General features: G+C 39.3%; 1 protein-coding gene across 4 annotated transcripts in view; it reads left to right on the top strand.

Moving 5' to 3' along the window:
• The window catches only part of dcc (DCC netrin 1 receptor), a 242443-nt gene that overhangs the window by 79152 nt on the left and 138072 nt on the right, over window positions 1-25219 (top strand). For all 4 annotated transcript variants that reach the window (XM_083531092.1, XM_083531093.1, XM_083531091.1 and 1 more), the window contains exon 2: window positions 3151-3474. In XM_083531092.1, the coding sequence (XP_083387218.1) occupies window positions 3151-3474 (324 nt within the window). The remainder of the gene's footprint in view (window positions 1-3150; window positions 3475-25219) is intronic.

The raw sequence follows: 25219 nt of genomic DNA, 5'->3' as shown, positions 1-25219 counted from the left end.
AGGCATACACCATTGGGTAACGACCCAATGACATGATGGGACAGATAAGAGACCAAAACAAACACTACAGTCTTAAATAAAACCCGAAATAACACGTATTGTATGAATGCTTGGTGCAGATACACACATTCTTTTTAGCAAAGCATCTGTCAGTTTTAGAAGGTAGAAAAAAGTATTTGGTGTGCTCCAGCATCTCTGCTATAATTCTTCCTGTAGTTGTAGTGATGAAAATGCACGATCTGTCAGGACTGAGGGGGGCGCTGAGCATCAGACTTCCTTTGCTGAACTGTTTTAGATTGATGGGCATCACGACTGACCTTGGTGTGCACTTTGAACCTGAAGGATGAGTCAGATGTCTTCATCAAAGCGAAGAAGGAAGTGAGCCGGGATTCATTCGAGCTTTTAGACACGTACACACAAAGAAAAGCACTTTCTTGCCTTTAATCTCTCGGCACTCATTCAGGACCGTATTCCCAAGGTCATGCTCTTTCCATGGCCAACACTGTCCGCTCAGATTTCTGCAAAAAAAAAAAAAAAACGTTCTTTCTTTCTTTTTAGTTTCTTTTGTAGTCTCTTTGCATCTGTCTGGGAAGCGAGACGTTGGTGTTTTTTTGTAGGGTGAAATAAATAAAAACATTTTTTTTTTTATCATTTACACTTTTTCACTGCAATATGTGTCTTTTCCCCTCAACTTTCCAAGAATTCATTTCCCCCTGACTGTTTGGCCTTGCCTTTGTGTTTGAACTCTGTTTTTTAAAATGCCATCCCAAAGAAGAGAGCTAGATCCCATGGGGAAGTGTTTTGCCAGGGACATAAAGACCATTGAAGAAAAGCAGCCATTTGAAGCCACAAAAAACCCAGAGTTGGGTTTGAAACTCATCCTCCTTCATGTGCTTCTTGTGCCATGAAGCACAAAATAAAGCTTTTGTAATGTGAGTAAAGAGTTGAAAATGTTAACGGAAAGTGATGAAGTATCTCAGCAGGTAAAGACAAATAGATGAGTGAAATGGCCTGGTTGCATAAGCATGCTTTCTGATTGGCGCTACACACTCGTTGTACATATTCAGACTTTCTACAGGGTTTTTTTGGTCCTCTTTTTCAGTCTGGTTCTTCTCAAGGTTTCTTAACATCTAATGGAGTTTTTGCTTGCCACAGTCACCCCAGGCTGCTCATCAGCGATAAATACACATCATTTAAATATAAGTGAACTTTGTTCTATTCTTACATTCTGGAATTCTTACATTCTGTAAAGCTTGAGACAATATCCGTTTTAAAAAGTGCTACAGAAATAAAATGAAATTGGAAAAATTTAACTGTAATTTCTGGGATTGTCTATAACTGTTTTCTCCTTATAGAAAGACATTTGATCCAATTTGTTTCTTTCTTAAAGCCTGGGCATTTGCTTTAGCCAAGAACAGTGCTCACAAGTTAGAGTTGGTGCGATGTGCACAAAATGGATGTTGCCTCTTCAGATGCCTCTAGCAATGTTTTTTTGCCATCACTTACCTCAGTATACATACCGTATATGTCCATTTCACAAACCCCTTTAAAGTAACCTGGAGGCTCTTGAAGCACCTGCGATGGACTGATGGCCATCTCATTGCCTGTAAACCTGGGATAGGCCATAGGAAATATTGGTTACTAAAGATGAATGAGGGAATGTAAGAACTTGAGGCGCATTGCCAAGGCACACTTAGATGTTAGGCTGCTTCTCCAAGCATTTTTTACTCATTGCTTCCTGAATAGGGAACGTTACAATAGAAATGCATGCTTTACTGAATTCCCTTGCACAAATGTAAGACCATCGGAAGTTGCTGATTGGTCAAATGCAAGTTTCCAAATTGGACAAATGTTAGCTTATGGAATATGGCTGAATTTGTTCAATGTTAGCTTACCGCATGTTGCTATTTTTTAAAATGCAAACTTATGATTGTTGGTTGGCTAAACATGAGGAAGCAGTTTACTATTGTCTGTCATGTGATGAATAACTGTAACTGCAGATCGTACCCATGATGCATAAGTAATTGTAAAGGACATCTCTGAAACTCTAAATTGGACACTACATGACTTTCGAATGACTGCATCAGGAATTTTAGATGGAACTGAACTCCAGGCTAGTTTGTACAGGCCACTCTGTCTATGCCGGTCATGGCGCATCAAACTAAATATTTTATTCACACCAACTGCTGCTTTGTTTTTTTTGGGTTTTTTTGGGTTTTTTTAAATCATGCTAGTGCATGTCTTGGCTGTCCTTTGAATGGCCCAGTAGGAGGACAAATCCAATTTAAACCAGAGAAAAGAAAATAGAACAAGTTTTTGTGCTCTCCAGGGTTACATTAAAGCCCACTTGCCTGAATCTGTTGTGATTCTTTTATCTTTGAGTAAGTCAAAGCAATAATTGCCTTTATATAATAACAGCCTTGGAACTGTACTGACCTGAGACTCGTTCCTGTCGGATTTTGTAATCATTTGAGTGCAGAAAAGTTCTGCTGTTTCATAATCCATGTATAGAAAAATCACCACATCCCAATTTTCCGACGTGTCAGCCTTGTAACTGTGATGTGCGAATAAAATGCCTACAGACAGGTGAATCTGATCTGAGTCATGTACTCGCTAAGTTGCATTTGATCACTATCTTTGCCCTGAGCTATGCTTTTTGGAATTAAATAATCTGATAGAACTCAGCTAATGCTTTTTCAATGTTGGATGCAACTGACGTTCAGGAACTGAATACAAATGATGGGAAACGGTGTGAGGCCTGGTCAGGATGGAAGCTTGCATCAAGGCTTGGTCAGGATGTAAATGATAATGAGACTTGAAATTAATTGCTGTTGATGAATGCATGATGTAGCAGTAACTGTATTGATTGAGATTTTGTGCAAGTCAATCACAGGACTACTCAAATGATTCAACTCTTAACCAGTCCAGGAGTCTTCCAGGTTCCTTTCAACTTATTATATACCATATCTTGTCTTCTATACTTAGACCTACCCTGGGGTCAAAGTACAGTCACCAGTTATATCCCATCCCTGACACAGCTGAGGGGTATAGGAATCAACCAGGGTTGCAATATCTTAACAGTCAAATTCCCAGTCTCAGAGAAGATATCAATCTGAACCTCCACAATAACTCCTCATTTCTTCTCTATAGGTTCACAGACTCCACGTAGTTTCATAGAGTTGCGTTTCGTCCTGGAGCCGCAGGATGTGGTGACAATACGAGGTGGGATACTACAGTTGGACTGCCAGGCAGGATCAGACCGTGGCCTTCCCTCCATCTCTTGGAAGAAGGACGGCGTGCTGCTGAGCTCGGTGGTAGACGAGCGGAGGCAGCTGCTGGCCAACGGATCGCTACTAGTGCAAAATGTGGTGCACTCACGCCATCACCGACCTGATGAGGGAGCCTACCAGTGTCTGGCCACTCTGGAGGGTGTGGGGGCCATCGTCAGTCGAACAGCCAAGGTTACTGTTGCTGGTGAGTAAGATGAACTGTACCGAAAAATGCGTTGTAAAGGTAAAGGGTTAACACACCGGAGTACAAAATTCTAAATATGCCCACAGATAAAAAAAGGATTGTTAAAGATAAAGCAGTTTATTTAAACATTTTATTGAGGAGCAGTGAACCGGCAAAGTATTACATAATTCCCTTCAGTAGTGCAGAAGAGGGCTAACTAGCATAATAGAGTTCAGCTTGGTAGGCCAGGCAAGGCTAAATCAACCACTTTATTTTATACTGTCTCTATTTTTTAAAGCAATGTTTTATTTCTTTATATTACATATTTCAGTACTTTTCGGTTCCAGACCCTAGAATCCCACACATCGCACATTTTAAATATTTCTCTCCTCTCCACGTAAATCAGCTCATGAAGGGCTTCATAATTTCAAAGTGTACTTGGCTTTAAGAGCCACTAGAATCTTACTAAAAGCAGACCTGCAACCTTTTGTAAATTTTGCGTAGGAACTACGCATTTTAACACAGGACTATGCTGATCACTCAAACCAGTTATTGCATAAATTATGCGGAAAGAGCAGTCATGCCAGATGAGTTGACGTACGAGCCTGGAGTTAGTGATATTCGTGTAGTTGTTTTTGAGCTAATATTTAACCGATACCCCTTCAAGCTTTTCTACCATCTCACAATATAAATCTCTCAACTCGACATTTTGTTTTCACGGTGAATGGTCTGGAAATAAAAATACATCATTGCATTTTTGACTTTGTGAACATTAGCTAATTTGTTGTTTATGTTACTGGTCTAAATCTATTAGGTCAAGGCTGATAAGACTGAAAATGCTATTTGTTTTCCTGCATGCAATACCTTACCATCACTTGAACATTCACATGTACTTATGAATACAGTTTGCATGCACTAAGCATAACATTGTGACATTTCACTTCATCATGGTGCCTGTTAGTAGCTGAGATATATTAGGCAGCAAGTGAACATTTTGTCCTCAAAGTTGACGTGTAAAAAGCAGGAAAAATGGGTGAGTGTAAGGATTTGAGCGAGTTTGACAAATTGTGATGGACAACTGGCTAGTCGACTGGGTCAGAACATCTCCAAAACGGCAGCTCTTGTGAGATGTTCTCGGTCTGCAGTGGTCAGTATCTATCAAAAGTGCTCCAAGGAAGGAACAGTGGTAAACCGGCGACAGGTTTGTTGGCTGCTGAGGCTCATTGACGCAGGTGGGGAGTGAAGGCTGCTCCGTGTGGTCCGATCCAACAGACGAGCTCCTGTAGCTCAAATTGCTGAAGAAGTTAATGCTGTTAAAGATCAACTGTTTTGGCTACAAAAGTGGGACCAACACAATATTCGTCAGTGATCGGTAGCCATAAATTTATATTTCTTATTCATACTGTTGCCCATTTCTTGTACTAAACACTAAAAAATTTGACATGCACACTTACAGTAATAATGTGTGCATGTAATATTTTTTGTACTGTTCCAATAAGAGACAGTAAACTTTAGCTACTTTCTTGCATGTAAATTATTACATTCCTTTTAACCACCCTGTTATGCTTTAACCCTGAAACACCTGGTGATTAAACAGTGCCAGATTTGTTTATTATACTCAAAACTACCGCATGAAATATGCACAGTGAACCATTTTAACCACCTAACAGTGACCCATGTTAGTCACATCCTGGAAAGGTTGCAGAATCTTCACCTCCCCATGCTGAGTTCTGTGATGAAGCAGACCCTCTGTCTCCCTGGAGATAAAGCTACATCTGGACTCAGAGCTCCTCCACAGCAGGGTCTGTTGTCCTTGCTCAGCGTGAAGTGGAATTAGACAAAAGAGGTCTCGGCTTAGTCTGCAGATGCCCAACTTGGCGCTAGGAAGCAGTACAGACTTGGGTGTGAAATTGAATATGTTTCGGTCCAGATGTCTAGGACTGACTTTATTTGTCTTGAAGAGGGACTGAGTATCAAAAACCGTTGCCAGTCCATCTGGTGGGATTGAGTCAGGGAGACACTGTTGATTCATTTGTCTTTAAAAAAAGAAGGCATATAGTTTAATCTTGGTATGGCCACTGATGCGATAATTATGGGGCATTAAACTAGAAATAACATTTAGTGGTGTCTTTAAAAACGTACCAAACGGCAGAACTGTGAAGGCTACATTTCTAAATGGATGACCAGATTGAGGTTTTAGGAGGTTTTCGAAGCCTCAATCTGGGGGAGAAAGGCGCCTTGACTACTTAAATTTTCACAGTTTCGGCTTCTACACTGTGAGTCTGAGTACAGTAATCTGCCTGAATGGATAAAGAAAGACACAGAAAAGAGGGAGTGTGTATATAAAGAATAATCTTTCAGCCATACAAGGTAACTCTCAAAGAGACCAACATGGTCATTCAAAGTGTCATGGACATTTAAATTTCAGTTGCCTCAGGGATTATACTCGTGACACATACAGGTCTTTTCGCTAAATAAAACGAAGAAAACAGTTTTTCTCCTTTGTATCAATGCTGTAACAGTATAAAAACGAGCGGTATGGGTACATTAGTTGCTTTATTAGTAGAAATTCACCAATCATCTTTGACAGGTGTGTGGCATTGATTCTGATTGTCAGCAAGCCCATCTGCTTCTTTCTTTTTTCAACCCACTCTGCATCAATCACGTCCAAAAGCTCCTGATATTAAATCTTCAAACTTTACAGAGAGAATAAGATGAATGATCTTGAGTGAGACTAGAGGAAGAAGCCCACTCTCCACAATGGTTTAGAAAGCCTATTTTGTTTTTTGGCTAAAGAAGAGATGCTGGGCTGATTCTTTGGCCGCAAAGCCCTGATTTCTTCCCTCAGATCTATTTTCATGCTTTTGGATACCAGTCTGTGCCGCCGGCCACAGTAATCTGTCTGTAGCTAAAGAAAGAGAGTGAAAGTACCGGGTATAATAGGCAGATTTTACAGCCAGGCCACGGTAACCTTTAAAAAAGACCTGCAGGAGTTCTTAATGCCAGACATGTAGCTTGTTTTGAATTCAAAGTTCCTTCAGAGCATATACCTCAAGGCTTTTCGGCCTATACCACATGAAACCTCGAAAAACTACAAATAGCTTTTGCTATTTAAAAAGGAGCTTTGGAGATTTATGTAATGGTTCTTCGACTCTATGTTTGATTCATTGAAGGATTTCTGAACAGCGATACTAATTAGTTAGGTTATATCATGGTTATAAGTCTGTCTGTGCTGTAGGCTGATGTGCAAGGCAGACATGATGTAACTGTTAGTGTTAGCCAGGACTGTAATTCATTACTCACGGTGTCACAGAGGAAGCTTCAACGAAACGTATGATGCCAAGGCCATATGCCTAGACTAAACATTCTCACGTTTCCTCGTGTGATTACACAAACAAAACAGCATGTTTTGCTACAAACCCGAGGAATTTCTCACCAGAGAGAAGACCTGAGTCAGAGGGTGCTTTCGCATATGCAGTTTTTATTCGTGTTTGAGTTGAATCCCGATGGGATTTTTACCTTGGGGTTGTTTTTAAGGTATGAACACCGCAGACGAATGCGGGTGTGGAACAAAACAGCTTTTCTGAGAGGAAAGTGAACTGTAGCCTGGTTCAATTGCACTGATTTGATTCTGGGACAGTGTCCACACTAATACGTTTTTGTTTAAAAACATGTATTTTTCTCTCCGTTTTGGTCTTCCGCCTCACTGAGGCGGCGTTTCCAGTCGAAAATGTAGCTTCCTGAAAACCGCCTCGCAGTGCGGATCGTAAATACGGAGGCTTTCGAACACGTGAAGCATTTTTGTCACTGCCACGACGTTTCCAAAAGACAGAAAGTAAATAAACGCCAGGGGGAAACGACACACGTCAAAGCACGTTATGTTTTGCTCATGTGCGGCACAGGGATGTGAGCATTTTCAGACGTTTTAGTGAGGATGAGCGACTTTTGTGAAACGATTGAAAACGGAAGCGGAACGTTTTTGGGGTTTTTTGCCAAAAAATTCCCCGGAATAGTGTAGACATCGCATAAATCCAACTGAAACAAATGAATCGCATAATAAAAACGTGTAGCACCGGTTGTGTGTTTTTGGTTTCGGGTTGGTTTTTGTGATTTCTATATAAACTTGGTAGAGCTTTGTTGAGATTTTTTCCTTCCCATATTTCTGACTAAAGTTTAATTTAAACTAAACTTTAATCAGGTACCAGCATGAACCTGCACCAACAATATTTATTTCGTTCTAAATCAGTTCCAGCAAATAATCTAACACACAAAAAAAGTCTCATATAATGAATCAGCAGAGATGCAATAATCTTGTTTACTGACAGGATGATGAGAAGGTCATTGGTTAATTACGAAGACATTTTGTTTATGGAGCCAAAACAGACAACACCATTGAAGCAAAAGGGTCGGAGAGCATGACCTCGAAGGAAACAAGCTTGCTTTTGCACCCCAGACTCCATCTTGCTGCAGGTGGTGTAAACTGTGTCAAGCACTGAATCTCAGATTGAACTCACTGGAACAGTAATAACGGAATGTGAGCTGGATTTTGAGTTCATTTTGAAGCATCATTACCATCATTATTTCCAGCAAAGCCCACTCTAAAATATTACACAACCTCTTTCTAGTGACTTGCAGAGTTTCTGTGCAGACTGGAGTTTCTCACCTTGGCAGACGGAGGAGTTAATCCACACAGCTGTCTGTAAGCTCCTAATTTGTCAGACAGAACAACACGTTTTCTTTTCTTCGTAAATAAAGTAAGGCACAGAGGACAGACAAATCAGATTACAAGCACATCGCATTTAACACACCGCCACATTCTTCGCCAGCTTAATCCAGTTAGGCTCGTGAAAAGGTCCCTCTGTGTCTCCTGAATGCTGCTTTACGCGCTCAAATGAAATGAGGCTAGCGCTTTTGCTGTCGCTAACGCGGTTAATTACCGCACGTGGGATAGGAGGTTATTCGGTAACTTATTTGGGATTTTTTATTTTTTTTTTGCAGAATTTTTCTATAAAGGAAAATTTAATAATTGCATTATATCAATGCCAATTAGAATTAATTCATATAAATTGAGAGGGTGAGGCCATGGGGGAGAGACGGCATGAACAAGTCGATCATGTTGGTGAGCTCAATAAACAGGAAGTGCATTCCCAAGACACGTAATTACATAATGCAGTTTTCTTTTACTTTCTATTTTTATTTTTTTTTTAACTAATGAGGGATGTAGAACACAGCATTAGGTCCTTTATGTTTTTGTTGGGCCAAGGAACTGAGATTTACACCAAAACACAAAATGATAATTTTTGTATTGAAATAAATTTTGCTTTAAGATCGTAACTCAACTCAAAATAAGAGTTTGATTAAAGGCAGAGACATTTGGGAGGATAAACCTTTTAACCTCGTAGATAAAAATGCATAGATAATGATAAATAATAACTGTAAAACTAATACATCAAAGAAAAGGCTTTGATCGTTTCTGATTGTTTCCCGTCAAATAGTTTAATTATTTAATTAAAAAGAAATAATTATTGATTCTCAGATATGTAGTCTTTGTATTTTTAGATGTCAAAAGCTGAGAATTTAGATTTTAAAAAGTGAACAATGCTAAATATATGTAAATATTTTGTGATCGTGAATCGTTTTATGTTTTCAGAGATGCTTTTTCTGAATTGATAGATCAGACGTGCTCAAACTTTTACCAAAAACCAAACTTTATATAAAATTTTAACTTGAATGAGGGCTTTGGGCCAAGACATAAATGGTGTATAATAGCAAACATTATATAAAAAATTAAGGCTGTCGTTATTCCTCCTATCTATGATTTCATGATAAATTAATGCTTCGGTACTCGTCAAATTTTTACGTTATGACAACCGAACAATACGCTCTGCCGACTCTCGAGCTAAAACTCGTGAACGATGTCTCGTGGTAAAACAGACGCATGTAAGATCGTGAATAATGGCCTCCAAAGCGTTCTCTTAAGTGGTTAAAAATGCCTTTATGCATTTTCTTTATTATTTATACAGTACAGAACTGCATTGAAAAAATACTTGTTAGGTTCCGCAATGAATTACCGAAAAAATACAGAGGTTTTAATGCATTTAAAAAACATTACTCTGTAATCTACTTAACTGATGTAGATTTATTTTTAAAGCTTCAGTTGAGTGATATTTATTGTACTATAGGAAACAATCCAATGTATTTTACAGTAGGGTTTAATGTCTAATGCAGATAATCAGTGACCTGTAATGAGAGACATGAAACTGGTCCTTATTTAATTTTTTTCTTATCCTTTGCCTCCTTTCATAATGACATGACAGGACCAAATGAAGGGGGTTAGAGTTTGGGCATTTTATAGATTAGATTAGATTAGATTAGATTAGATAGATAGATAGATAGATAGATAGATAGATAGATAGATAGATAGATAGATAGATAGATAGATAGATAGATAGATAGATAGATAGATAGATAGATAGATAAAGACAATATATAACCCAAATATTCTATCACAATATTTTGACACGATTCATATCATACATATGCTCAATCCTGGTGCGGTAAAATATAATCCATAAAAGAAAGTTAATTTGATGATAAACTACCTGAAAACCTTGAAAAAAGAAGCTATAAAAACTTTATAAATGAAGATATCGCTATTATAAAAGCTGGTTGTGATTTAATGTATTATAATATACACATGATATTGATAATTTTAAGGTTTTTTTTTTGTGTGTGTTTTCCTCCTGAAATTCAGTTAAAGAGTCTCATTTACCTGCCAAGTGAGTAGTGAAGAAACCTTGCAGAAAGAATGGACAGACAGATTTATATGAAGGTGTTTAGTAATATTAGTTTATATGTGTTTGAATAGAGTCGGCAGTATACAGTGGATTGTGTCGCTTAAAAATGGATGTTTTGTTTGAAATGTAAGAAGAGAAATGGCGTATATATTGGAATATGTAATACATTGTGTATAACTTGGACAGGGACTTGTACTGTGGATGTACAATCTAAACAGATGATAGGACCTCCAGTTAGCTGTTATTGATTATTTTCCTTTACTACCATGTGTTTTATCCGCTACATAATATTTTAAGATATTATAAAGCTCATTTTTAAATAATTCAATAATCCACTTTTATTATTTTTTGTATCAGTGTCAGGCAACAGGAGGCATCAGGGTTGAGACGAGTGCAAAGTGCACTTAAAAGGCTTTTTAATTAAAGGAGCTGAGAGACAAATCTAAAACACCGGGCAAAATCAAAAGCTAGTAAGTAGCCAAGGGGCACGCAATCAACAAATAATTTAAGCAAGAAAGAAAGAACCAGAAAAAAAGATCAATATCCAGGACATGAAACACATAACACTGTGGCTTGGTGAAGACAGACTGCAAAACAATAGGAAATCCTTCACAATTAACTGAGGATAGATACTTACTATCTAATAAAAAAGGTAAATGGGGAATTAGAAGCTCAGTGGATAAGATTTTGGAATTTTTTGATGCTGGGCTCTTGAGCAAGGCCCTTAACCCTCAATTGCTCAGCTCAATATAACTAAGATATGTTCTACTTAACTGTTCTACTTATTTCAGCACACTTTACCAAATGTCTGCATTTAAGAAACACCCAAGATAGTTATTTGTTTATTCATTTAATTTATTCATTCACTCCTTAACATCTGGAATTGTCAAGAATTTTTCCTTTTAAGAGAAATTACTAAAGCGGCACATACTTACTTTCTTTCGGCTTCTCCCATTAGGGGGCGCCACAGCGGATCATCCGCATGTTTTGATTTGGCACATGTTTTTACGCTGGATGCCCTTCCTAACGCAACCCTCCTCATTTATCCGGGCTTGGGACCGGCACTAAGGCTTGTGCGACCCTAATGGCTGGGGTTGGTTCCCTGACCGGGGATCGAACCCAGGCCGCAGCGGTGAGAGTGACGCATCGCAAAATAATCCATATCGCTAGACTGTCATAAAAAAACTTTGGCGATGGCGGGAAGTGAAGTTTTCGCGCATGCGCAGTACAAAATGCAAACAAACTTGTGGTCTGCCACTTAAAACAAGGATTGCATTCGGTTCGCATGTGCACCGTACCAAAAGTCCTGTACTGAAATGGTTCGGTACGAGTACGTGTACTGTTACACCTCGACATGAAAGCCGTACAAATCAAACATGACAAAAGCAAGCACACATAAAAACACAGAAATAAAGAAAAAACCTTCACGATCATTACATGTAACCCCTTGTGTGGCGAAGGATTCTGTAGAGGAAAAAAAAAAAACAGTTTATTCAAATGTAGCCTGAAGAATAGAACGAATTTTCACATTGACCTGAAATGTTTCCCTACTGGCTGACAGTGTTCTGGAACCGAAACAGAAAAAGAGAGAGGACTTGCTTTGATTCAAAGTTCAAAATGGAAGTCTGCCGGCAGCCAAAAAGCCACCTCTTTGGCCCTGAAGCTTCATTGACACATCTGACACATCGAATCGGTGGATTGTGATGTATCGAGTGCAGAGTCGGGAAGAGAGAGAGAGAGAGATAGAGAGAGAGAGCGAGAGAGAGAGAGAGAGAGAGAGAGAGAGTGAGAGAGAGTGATGGCACACAGACGGATGAGAGAAAGCAGCTGACAGCGACAGAAATGGCCAGCAGGGGAATAATGTAGGTCGAGAAAGAGAGAGAGAGAGAGAGAGAGAGAGAGAGAGAGAGAGAGAGAGAGAGAGAGAGAGAGAGAGAGAGAGAGGTGGATGCAGGATGACAGGAAGACAGAGCTGGGGAAGGTGGCATGATTTAGGCGAGTCCGGACCTGCCTGCTGCGAGTGTCATCTATAGGAGGAGTCACAAACATGTACACTGTGTAACGTGTGACAAACAGCAGGACAATGCTGGAGTGTATTAGGAAGCAGCAGATGGTTCGGGGTATTTTAATATCGCCCTGAAAAGTCTAGGAGCAGGTGTGGAAGGTGCAAAGCCATTAAACAAAAGCCATCGAACGGAACGACTCGGAGGACAGCCTGCGCGCTCACTCTGACTGATCGCTACAAAAAGCTGACTTGAGATTTTATTCTCCTTCGTTTTAGTGGCCTTTCCTTCTGTGAATTTCTTACCTTTTAATTGTCTTCTTTAATAAAAGGTCTATACCATCAAATTAGTCAGCGACCGGATTCTTCCCAAGCATTAAATCCGTCTTTCATTGAGGATTGAACCCCAAATGATTGCAAACACCCAAATTGTTATAAATTACATTCCATCCATTCTTCTGCTCTTGACACAACCTTGGCAGCCATTATTTCTCCAATACTTCAAAATGTTTCACATCAATTTTTACCATGTTCAATCCCATGGAGCCTACAGTAGGTACATCCTCACTGAAACCAGAGAGCTAAAGATTAGAAAAGTGTCCCGAACAGTCCAGGTTTGCTGAGGTACCTGCCTCAGACTCCTAACAGTGAAAGTTCGTAGTGGGAAGCATGAAATCTAGATGTTTTAAAGGTTATAGATGTTTTTCAAAGAACTTGTTCATGTCTAATAGATACATGAAAAAACAACATAAAAATACCCAATTACTTTTCTTTCTTTGCGCTGAGCTATTTACTTACACAACTGTTTTCAGATGACAGGGCAGTTTGTAAAAATAATCTTGTATATGTTCATAGTAATTATGGTGTTTTAAATTACCGTCATTTCCAGACTATAAAGCACACCCATATATAAGCCGCACCCACTGAATTTGACAAAGATTTTTATTTTAAACATAAATAAGCCGCACCTGTCTATAAGCCGTGTCTACATTGAAACTAATGAACTTTACACAGGCTTTAACGACAGCGCCTGTTACAAGGATGAAATATGTTGTGGCTCCTTTAGGAGCATAGCGGTATTTTGGGAATAGCCTGCCGCCGCATTTTTCCGGGATTACTGCATGTGTGCAAGACCGAGGAATATGTCCTTATTATTTTCTGATGCTCATTTCTAAGTTTCTTTGACTAACCCGTAATGCTGTTGCCAAGAAAAATAAAAAGCACGAGTTTTGGAAACATGTCTGTGCTTATATGATTTCTGTTGCAACTGGAGTTAGCGAGCTCTCCCATGACCCAGACTTAACGCATTACAACGGCTTGTATCTAAACAGTAGCCTACCAAGTAAGTCATAGTTCACTTCCTCCTTCTATTTCTCTCGGGAGTTTATCTTTTGGCATCGTTGTGCGTTTAAAAAAAAGTTTTTTCTTCCGATGCCGTGCAGCTCAGAACACACTTGAGGTGCGTTTTTTATGTTTCCGTTCGGAAATTTCATTGGCCTAATGTTATGTCACTCAGTTTTTTGGCTTGAAGTTTGTAAAACCGGGAAAAACCCAGGAAAAATTCATAAATAAGACGCTTCTTTGTTTAAGCTGCGGGGTTCAAAACGTGGGAAAAAGTAGCGGCTTATAGTCTGAAAAATATGGTATGTAAATCATCAGGACACCAAACGCAATTTTGCAATGTTTCCTCACGGACGGTTTTAGTTGCCGGATGTGTGCATAATGGCGAATTTGGTGCCAAAACTTGGCGCATCAGTAAAACAAATGTTTAGTGCTTCATTTTTATTTTTAAATGGCATCCTAAATAAATATGTGTTGTGCTGAAGGTTTTAATTTCGCCCTTTTTTATATATATATATATATATATTTTTATATTGTCAAAAATTAAAATGTATTTGTTTTAACGTGTTTGGTTTTGATATCTATATCTCACACATGAGTACAAGCCATGCAAAGCCACATGTCCTATTCATCATGTTCATGTTTTTGTCTGCTTGACAGGACCGTAGAAGTTTGTGTATCTTGTGTTAGAGCAGTTATTTAATTTGAAGTTACAATTCTCTCACACTTCACCACTAAAGGTTCAACATGGCACCTCATGGCAAAAGAACTCTCTGAGGATTTGAGAGTTTCATTCCAAGTATATATATATCCAAGTTTCATTTCTATAGTATTGTCACATATGACAAGATATACTAAAATTGTTGCTGGAATGCGAGGGCTGTACTCACTTTTTTGAAAGAAACTTTTTTTCAACTTCTCCCATTAGGGGTCGCTACAGCAGATCATCCATATTCATGATCCACATGTTTAATTTGGCACGTTTCTACGCTAGATGCCCTTCCTAACACAACCCTCCCCATTTATCCGGGCTTGGGCCCGGCACTAAGATTGCACTGGCTTGTGCAACCCTAATGGCTGGGGTTGGTTCCCTGACCGCTTGGGTCAACACTAACGGGTTGGTTCCCTGACCGGGAATCGAACCCAGGCCGCAGCAATGAGAGCGCCGCATCCTAACCACTAGACCACCAGGGAACCTACCAGGGGATCTAGAATGGAGTCTTTGCCCTAGAACACAAGAGAAAGGAAGACTAACATGTACACGGTCATTTAGGAAAGAGTTGGAGCATGGAGACTCAGTCCAGATCGCAGACCAGTAGTACCAGATTTTTCAGTATTATGTGTAGCTCTAAACCCTGAGTAAAATATATCCATTGTGTTCAGTTCTGTTTCCATGGTTATAGAATGTTTCTGATTAATACCTTTCACACTTTTTAACATTTTGGGTTGCACAGTTTTTCACCTGAACTTCGAAAAAAAGAAGTGAGCGTGCTTTTCTAAGTTATAGTTATCCTTGTAGTTCTCCAGTTCGGACTGAAACACGACTTTAACACACTTGACTTTAAAAACCACAGTACCACAGTAAAGTACACAGTTGTGTTCTTTAATTCCACAGTCATTTAATCTATGACGGTTGTTGTGTAGCGGCTCCACGCGAATAGTTGTTAACACCCTTAGCGCTGTGGCATGGTTTAGTCTAGCTAGCCCTTTTCACATCATTTTTGTAAATTCATTCTTTCTAAATAATTCAGCTGAAATATTCTTTTTCCACAGTAACAGTCTTGCCCACCTGTACCCACTAGGATGCCACCGGTGCTGGATTTTTTTCCCCCTCCTGCCACTTCCATTAGTTCCAGCTCCTGCTTTTGCCAGCTGCAGATGGCAGTGCTCTGTTGGTGTGTGTGTGTGTGTGTCAGTCTGCCTGTCTGTCTGCGTTGAGGTGTGTTGCTGGCCTCTTTCCCACCACACACAGCTTTTGCAGCCAGTGTGCTTCTGACGGCCAACACGGCGGTCGATCTCACTCTTGCTGGGACTTTGAAGCTATGAGAAACCAAACAGACACATCGGCCTTTTCTCTCTGCTAGAATGCATGAATATTTTAGAGTCCTCAGGTGTGTGTGTGTGTGTGTGTGTGTGTGTGTGTGTGTGTGTGTGTGTGTGTGTGTGTGTGTGTGTGTGTGTGTGTGTGTGTGTGTGTTGTGAGAGAGAAAGTTAAGACTGTAGGAAGCAGGCCATCAGGGAGAGATAGAGATAGAAAAACTGTCTCCTGGAAACTTTTTGTCTCTCTCTTTCATCACTCACACACACATGGTCCTCTATAGCCAGAAGAACAGCATGTATTTAGTGTTTCCCAGTTACAAATATTATTTAACAAGGAATAAAGGGATTGTTTTATTCTCATTAGACCCACTAGTGAAAGATTCGACAACATAACATGAAATTAATTAATGTTCGACATATATTCATGTAAATTAATGCCGTTTGCAGACACCGTTATCCAGAGCGACTTACAACTGAGCAGTTGAGGGTTAAGGGCCATTTTGTCAAAGTATTACTTAATTACAGTTCTATTCCAGGGAAGTGCTCTCCAAGTTCCTTTGCCCACTAAACTAGCTATTAAATGAAGAAACAAAAATGAAGCTTTTCCAGCAATTCTGTGGATTATGTATTCAAACCCGTTATCTTCACAGAGCTTTGTGCACAGGGGCATCGTCATGATGGAACAGGCTTGGGACTTGTAGTTCAGGTGAAGGGAAAAGTCCATGCAACCTCATGCAAAGACATATATAATTGTACCTAATAAAATGCTCCTATGCAATGGTATAAGTGCAAATGTGCAATTTTTTTAATGCATTTTATGCAAAAGCAGTTTTGAGCCTGATAACTTTCTTTCTTTCTTTCTTTCGGCTTCTCCCGTTAGGGGTCGCCACAGCGGATCCTCCGCACGTTTGATTTGGCACATGTTTTTACGCCGGATGCCCTTCCTAACGAAACCCTCCCCAATTTTTCCGGGCTTGGGACCGGCACTAAGAGTGGCTGGGGATGGTTCCCTGACCGGGGATCGAACCCGGGTCGCAGCGATAAGAGCACTGCAGCTTAACCACTAGACCACCAGTTTTGAGCCTGATAACTATTGGCGCAATATTAACAGCATTTTCGATGCCCCTAGTGGCTTCCCGGAAGTATTACAGTCTATACTAAGAACTAAAAGCTTGTGCACTTTCAGTTTTCGTTAACGATCGAACGTAAAAACGACGTTGCCGTTGTCCATTGTAGCATTAATAATTGCATTAGGTCTAAATAAATGTAGCAGGAAGCACATCCGATTTCCAAAGCTCAAAAACAAAAAACAAGCAAATCTGTAGGTCTGGCGCTTTCTCACGTCGTATATTTTCTGTTCCTTAGCAGGTTTTAAGAGGAGTTTGGCAAATTACACAAATCAGACAAAGACTAAGTCGGTCTTCCTTCACCATAAACGTCCTTCCAGTCCTGCTGAGAAAAAAGCTCGTAAATATGGACGGCTCTTCACACGATTTTAGGATCTCTTGTTTGAATGATTTTGCTCTCATTGAAGAGTTACCTCTTCATTTTTTTTCTTCTGGATGAAAATTTTATGTCTATGCTGAAAAACGTCTAAGACTTCAGGGCTCAGCAGGCGTCCAATGGCTTGCTACTTTCTCTCTCTCACACACACACACACACACACACACACACACACACACACACACACACACACACACACACACACACACACACACACACACACACACACAAAGCTTACTTCCCTACCTCTTGGGGGTTCTAATGTGCGTCATGTTGCTGATTTAATTATTGTGTGTGTTTTTGGTTTTTTTTACATGGAGGCAAAGTTGAAATTCTGAACTTGGTAAAGGATCAGCACATGGCCAATACATTTTTATTTGTATATCGCAGGATAAAACTAAAACTAAAGCTTTATTGGCTAAATTAAGAAAGCTATATTTCTATAACAATAGTGGGCTTATTAAGCACTATTATAATAAGTAATGCTATTAAAACGAAAGTGAAGTGCTTGAGAAGCTGTTTTTTAAACTCTCCTCCTTTCCTTCATTGCTATGTCCACTCATCAGCTATTTTACAATATCGCGGGACGAATTTACCGAGAGAAAAAATCGCATCGTATTGTACGCGTTAATACAAAAAGCATGATCAATTAAAAGCTTTAATTTATGTCTTTAAATTTGCATGGGGGTTTCACAGTGTGAGAATTTAATTGTATATGTAACTACGCAATGTCAATCTTGACGTATGAGCAGCGACACCAGTTGAAATGCTTGAATCTGCGTTGTGGGATGTTGTGGAACCAGAAACTGGAAAAATGTATCGTAAGATAAAGGTGTTGTACACTTCATCATCACCAGAAAATATAACCAGAAAAGTGTCAGATGACAAAAATAGTCACACAGATGGGCAAAGTAACGTTATACACGTGAATTTGAGTGAAAAAATTTTTTTTTAAGTAATACTGAAGATAAAGATTAAGTACGATTATCAGGAACTCTACCTCTTCCATGAGGTTACAATGCAGAAAGGGAGGAGGGGGAGGAGCCAGGACAGGAAATCAGCCAGGACAGCTTCTATTACAGCACTCATTTTGTACAGGTAACCACATAAGGCAACAGTACATCAGTACATTTATATTTAACAGGGTCATTTCAATACCTGTTACATATAGTATAACAGAGTGTTTCCGGTACATCTAACAATAAACTCTTGCATATTAAATAAAGGAACCTCTCCATTCCCGTTCTCTACACACACTTGATGTCTCGATCCAGGTTCACATTTAATGCCAGTTACTGTAATGGCAGATTTTTTTAAATACAGAGGCAAAAGTACAAGTTTTTCAGGCAGGTTTAAAAACAGGACATGGGCAAAAAGGTCAGGCGATCAACACATAGAGGTCAGACAATGATCAAAAACGTGATAAGAAACTGCACAAGATCAGAATGGCAAATATAATACTGAGGCTTGGTAGCAATAGGGACAATAAAGCTAAACTTACCTACAAATACACTTATATACTGTGTGTGTTATAGAAAACAGGAAGCTTGTATGAGAATGCTGAGTGTGAGATGATGGGAGATGGGAAGCTTAGTGTTTTAGGAAACAGGCTTTGTATTGGGCCGTGACCTGTCAGGAACGGTTTCGGAAAAAGTAGTGCAGTGAAAAAAAAATGTGATATTACACATTACATTGTGGTGAAAAAAAAAATTCCCAATGTGAAAATAATGGGAACAAGTACAGACATGAAAATGATTTCCTTACTGTCCACCACTGGACTCGACACAACCGATTGATATTGTATGATTGGTGGATGTGTCAGAATTGTTGGATTCTTATTTTTCAAGGTACAATCAAATAAATCAAGCACTCACTCAAACCTTATCTATTTATAACGTTTCATATGAACTGTTTATGCAAATCCTTTGCACGTGTTATTTATAACGAGCGTAGGATCCTTTGCTTTCTTCTTTCTCTTTTTCCTCTGTTTGACTTGCAGTGTGTGAGTCCAGATTGCGACGCTGTATCGCATTACCAAGCCAATTTGATGCACCATATGTATGCCATATGCCATGTTGCATTGCATGACGGAAATTGGAGAAGACAAACGGATCTTTTTTTTGCTGTGTGACCTTGGATCACTTTTATTGGGCCTTCTTGATTGGTCAAATGGTCACAGAGGTGTTTTTCATTTCTAATATTTGTCCAAACAATCAGAACAATTGGAGACAAGATTCTCAAATATGCTGTGGAATTGAATAAGGCATGGGAACAGTAATTTATATAATGTAAAGCATAATAGCATTGACTGTGTAAAAGTGAAAATGTTCTATAATTAAATATAAAAATGACATTTCGGGGGAAAACTGAAGGATGTGGAGGAAGTCATTGGAAATGAATTTTATTAGCAGACTTTCTGGTGGTGTTGAACTCTGCTTTGCTTTGGTTGCGTCACTCCATTTTTCTCCTAACCATTTATCTTACCCCATCCTCTTCCATCCTTGAACACCTCTGCAGCATCATTGGAGAGATTAGACATCTTCTCCTCAAGCTGTTAGGGGACTTCATTGGCTATCAAGAGACCAGTTCATGTTTCAGTTGTTCACTTGCTGACTGGCAGACTGAGATTTACAGCCAATTAGCTACAAAGATCCGTCTTGGCTAATAGACTTTAAGGGGCTTGTCTTCTCCTGGACGGATGTGTGCTGTCGCTGGAACATAATGGAAAAGGGGAAAAAAGTACAGAAAAAGTAGAGTATTGAAGTAATCTGAAGTTAGTAATTGGTGTGAGGTTTTCAGTCCCCAAGTAGATCTTCGCTCCTTGTTCCCTCCAAATGGCAAAGTACCAGCCAGGACGCATCATTTGATTTCTTACTCGGATTTGTCAGTTTTTGTTACGAGCTTAGTATTACTAATAATTGGAAATGCCAGTGTTGCCAGTCTTATTGTGCATAATGAATTAATCAGCCTAATACTGAAATTAAAATAAATCTGATCTATGCGTGTCTGAGGAACGTATTTATATCATTCATTTAGTTAAATAAAGATCCCGGACCTACAATACACCATTAGGACACTGATGGCTCACTAATGTCGTAAACAGTGATCATAATGCAATTCTGCTCCACTATCACGATGAATAGCCAAACACACGATTCATTAACATTACATATGTAGCAGCTACCGATGTGATCCAATTCTGATTTGATTCAACATAATGCGATTTAATATAATACGATGCAATGGAAAAAAATATGATGCTCCATAATCAATATAGTACCGAAAGTTCACTTATATTTCTTTGGTTCAGACAGGCAGCAAATCATACATTTACTTAAGTGCCTTCTGACTTCTAACGCATGGCCTTTTCACAAACACGCCTTTGTAGTGGCAAAAAAAAAAAAAGAAGAGAAAATTAAACCTGATGTTCTTTTCCTGTTCTGTCTGCAGGAAGTTACAGCTCTACCTCTGCCATGTTAATCTGTATTCTATGTGACTCTCGGGACACGCCTCGGTCTCCGTTGTGTTGTGATACGTCATGTCCACGTAGCAGCAGCGGTGCTGAGAGAACGTGCTTGAGACACGGTTTAGAGACGAGAAATCGATCAACATATCCAATATTCATCCCAAATTATTGATCCCTTTCTAAATAATAAAAGTAAAGCGCATCTACTTATCAAATAGTTTATTAATGATGCGAATATGTATATTGGCATTTGTATTTGTATCTTGTTTACTTCTGGTACATGCTAAACTGTTTTTTGTTGCTGTGTACCTGTACTATGCAATGACATAGTATCTATCTATCTATCTATCTATCTATCTATCTATCTATCTATCTATCTATCTATCTATCTATCTATCTATCTATCTATCTATCTATCTATCTATCTATCTATCTAATGTAAAAAAAAAAGCACAGTAGTGGAAGCAAATGCAGAGGCAGGCAACTTTTCATCATTAACAGGTCTAAATGGCAGGCAGAAATAAACATGGAAACAGAGGTCTTTAGCGATGGAAGCTGGCATGAGAATAGTTATAGTGGAGGGAGAATCCGTGACACCTGCATTATCCCTTAGTCATGAACTCTGGACTGGTTTGGTCAGCATTCTATAGTAGTTGCAGCAGAACAAATATTTAGAAAAAAGAAAACAAATGCGTAGGTAGAAAATTACCTCAGGGCTTTATTCACCTCGCACATAAAATGCTGTACAGTGCGTTACGGAGAAGACGCTGATGCTGTGTTCTTGACCTCGTCCAGACAGCGAGTCATGATTCCTTGACATTTCCATTGAAGCTTCCCTTAATCGATTGGTATTAGCGATGCTAAGACTCACGACACCGATTCAAGTTGGATTGCAATCATCATATTGTAATACGCTGTACTGGTAGCTAGCTGTTTTGACTAGCTCTATTTCCTAAGAAACAGAATAGTAATATCCTAAAAGTACTAGAGTGAAATCTATCTAGATGTTGTAGGTTTGCTAGTGTAACAAGTGTGTTATCAAACTAGGCGATGCTATTTTGACTATTTGAGTCATATTGATGAGACCATGAAAATAATAGAATTAATATAATTTCATTTCTTTGTTTTTTAGCCTATACCAACAAACAACAACAACAACAACAAAAAACTAACAGTGTTAAAATACCTAGCAAGCTAATGAAAAGCTAACTAGTTGATATGATGATTGGAAAGGAAGAGTATATATAGATCTTCCTATCTATCCTGAAGGGAAATGTACATGTTACAGCACCCCAGTCTAAAAGCGATTTACAAATATTATAAATGAAAGACAAGAGAAGTAGATATGCATTATATAAAGAGGAAATAGATCCTGTGTGAGGGTGGGATGTGGTAGTGTGTTTTGTGTTTTGTGTAAACATTGCTGAAAGACTCAAGGTGAAATAAAATGGCAGTGCAGTGCAACCATTATCAGTGTGACCATTGTAAGCAGTGAAACAGCAGAAAAGCGAATGGCATTAAAGTGGCAGTGCATGTGGTTGTAATAGGGGATGTTGAGGTAATCCTAAGGCTCAGGGTCCATGTCCATGAATTTTCAGTGAGGAGACATGAACTGAAAGACTCGTGTAGCTAGCAAAGATGCCAGTAAAGGAAATCTGATTAGCTTACTCAGAAGACAGTCTTTAATTCAGTAAATAGGACACATTTTTTGACTGTCGTTGTCGCCTGAATGGCATTTCATGAGCGATTTGAGCTGTTGATTATGAGAAGCAATTATAATGAAGAGGGGGGGAAAAAAGGCACACTAGCTGCATTGTCAAGTCAAGTGCACTCTGCAGTGTCATTGGTTCCGGTTGTTATCAGATGAAAATATTTACATGGCAAAAGGCATGAAATGTGATATAAATGCATGTGAGAAAAATACAGAAATATGACTGAAATTCATTTTACAGATATATGCCTGGTAAATTCCTCTTTTTTTTCCACCTCATTTGTTTTTACTGGGCTATTTTAATTACTCATATATCTGTCATCCTTTTTTTTCCTATTTACTGCCTTTCTTTGTTAATCCTTATTTCAAAGCATAAGAGGTAATTAATAGGCCTACTGTAACCTGGTATTCATGAGATGAATTTAAATGCGCACAGACATAAATTACTGCGAATGTGTTGATCATAAACACAGTTTTATACATTTCGTTTTCATTCGTAATATTTATTGCGTGCGAATGATATTTGAGCCATTAGCAGGCGTAGATTTGCTTATGGCTCCATTTAGCAAGATGCACTTAAAGGCTTAATGGGTGGTTTGAGGACGATAAAGTGGCGCCGAAATTCTCGAATAACGTAATTAGAACATTTCTATTAGTTGGCTGTGTAAAGGAAGGGAGTAAGACCAAAAGGAGGCGGGTTAAAAAGCTGTAAATGGTTTGTTTGCATTTTGATCGCATGTAAACACTCAAATCAAAAAAAGCCTTTTTCATTTGACTTGCAATGAGCTATGATAGTGGCTCTGAGCAAACGTAGGATCAGAAATGGGGCGTTTTGGCAATCAGCACGAGCATACCATTGAGCTAGTGTAAACAAAGCGGCAATAAAAGGCTAAATCGGCTCTCTGGTGGCAGCTTTATGTATCCCAAACAGGCACTGCGAGGAAAACTATTGGCATTGTGCTACTACCTCATTATGTGCCTCCTCCAGACACTGAGCAATGATTCTTCAACGTTTTCGAAAGCTTTTGTTCGTGTCGCCGCTTTTTACTTGCTGAATAAACTCCTGCTTCTTTAAGCAACGTTGTTGGAAATACAAAAGCGCCGTTTACGGATAATACAGGACGTGCATTTTACAACATAGTTTTCTGGTTTAAGATAAAGACTTTGAATATTGGTGAGCCAAGTGTTCACTTTGTCTGGTCGACTACGTTCCCAAAGCTCCTATTGTATTCCCTGTCCTGTTTGTCAGTGGGGTTTTTAAAGCAGTACTTTTAGTTTGGTAGGACAATTATTTTACAAAATATTTTGACATCAGATCGGATTATTTTTGACTTAATTAGCATTTGGTTAAATCCCAGATAGTTTGAGCATAGCTCACTATATAGGCTGGAGAAACTGGAACATTATTTTATCTGGTTTGTTATATTGTGCTGCTATTAAGCATTAGCTCTGAGGAATAATGTAGGAACCCACATCTTTTTCCACTACTGACAATCACGCAGGCCACACCTACGTCATCTGTACTAATACACACACAGGCCACACTTACTTCATCTGTATTAATACAGAGAGAGGCCACACCCACTTTAACTGTACTAATACACCCATACTACACCTACTTCATCTGTACTAACACACACAGAGACCACACCCACTTCGAATGTACTACTATAGAGAGAAGCCACACCCACTTCAACTGTACTAACACACCCATACCACACCCACTTCAACTGTACTAACACACAAGGAGGCCACACCCACTTCAACTGTACTAATACATCCATACCACACCCACTTCAACTGTACTAACACACAAGGAGGCCACACCCACTTCAACTGTACTAATACACCCATACCACACCCACTTCAACTGTACTAACACACAAGGAGGCCACACCCACTTCAACTGTACTAATACATCCATACCACACCCACTTCAACTGACTAACACACAAGGAAGCCACATCCACTTCAACTGTACTAATACACACAAAGGCCACACCCACTTCAACTGTACCAACACACACAAAGGCCACACCCAAAATGTACTAATACAGTGAGAGGCCACACCTACGTCATCTGTAGTAATACACACAGGGGCCATATTTACTTTGCTTGTACTGAAACACAGTGATGTCATGCCCACTTGTACTGCCATACACAATAGACACACCCACTAATAGCCAGAGAAGCCACGCCCACTTTCCTAGCGCTGTACTTGCAATTATTTTTTATGGCCTGCATGAATGAGTGCAGATGTTTTATAAATAATGTAATTCTTGTCAAATCTTATAACCAGCCTAAGCTACTCTTTCCCACAGTTCTTCTGCCCGTCTCATCATTCCTCTCCGTCCTGCTGTGATACGAGTCTAAATGGCATGCCTTTGCTTTCGATTTATGTCAGTAAAAGCACGCGCAAATCCAGCAAGCCGTCTTCACACTCCAGCATGTGCTACTGATATGAAGAAACAGCGACACACACCACATACTAACGCATTCCCTCTCATCTACAAGACGCCACTAGCTTCGCGAATTACCTCAACGCTAGCGTTTCAAGCTGCTTCACCTTACAGCTCATATTAGTGATTCAGGCATGAAGGCTTTCTGCCAGTGATTGATCCAGACTTCGTCATTGTCTGTCTGTCTGTCTGACTTTGTTTTGCTGTACAAGGCGAAAAAAACGTGAATCTGCGAGGACTCGCTAATGACAAGAAAAAGTCAGAGGGAGATTTATATCTTTCCAGCGCTGAGCAAATCTGCGTTTTTATGCTAACGCCCTTCGTCCTCGCTTCTATTCCACCCCAGCTAAAGTGCAGACTCAGGCCCAGGAAAAAAATAATAAATTGGCTAGCCTTTGTGCTTTATTCACAGACTAGCCGGCTGTACTACATGCAGTAAAAAAACCT

The sequence above is a fragment of the Silurus aristotelis genome (assembly GCF_946808225.1).
Source record: "Silurus aristotelis genome assembly, chromosome: 26".
Classification (NCBI taxonomy): Eukaryota; Metazoa; Chordata; class Actinopteri; order Siluriformes; family Siluridae; genus Silurus; species Silurus aristotelis.
This window is presented reverse-complemented; position numbering and strand designations above follow the sequence as displayed.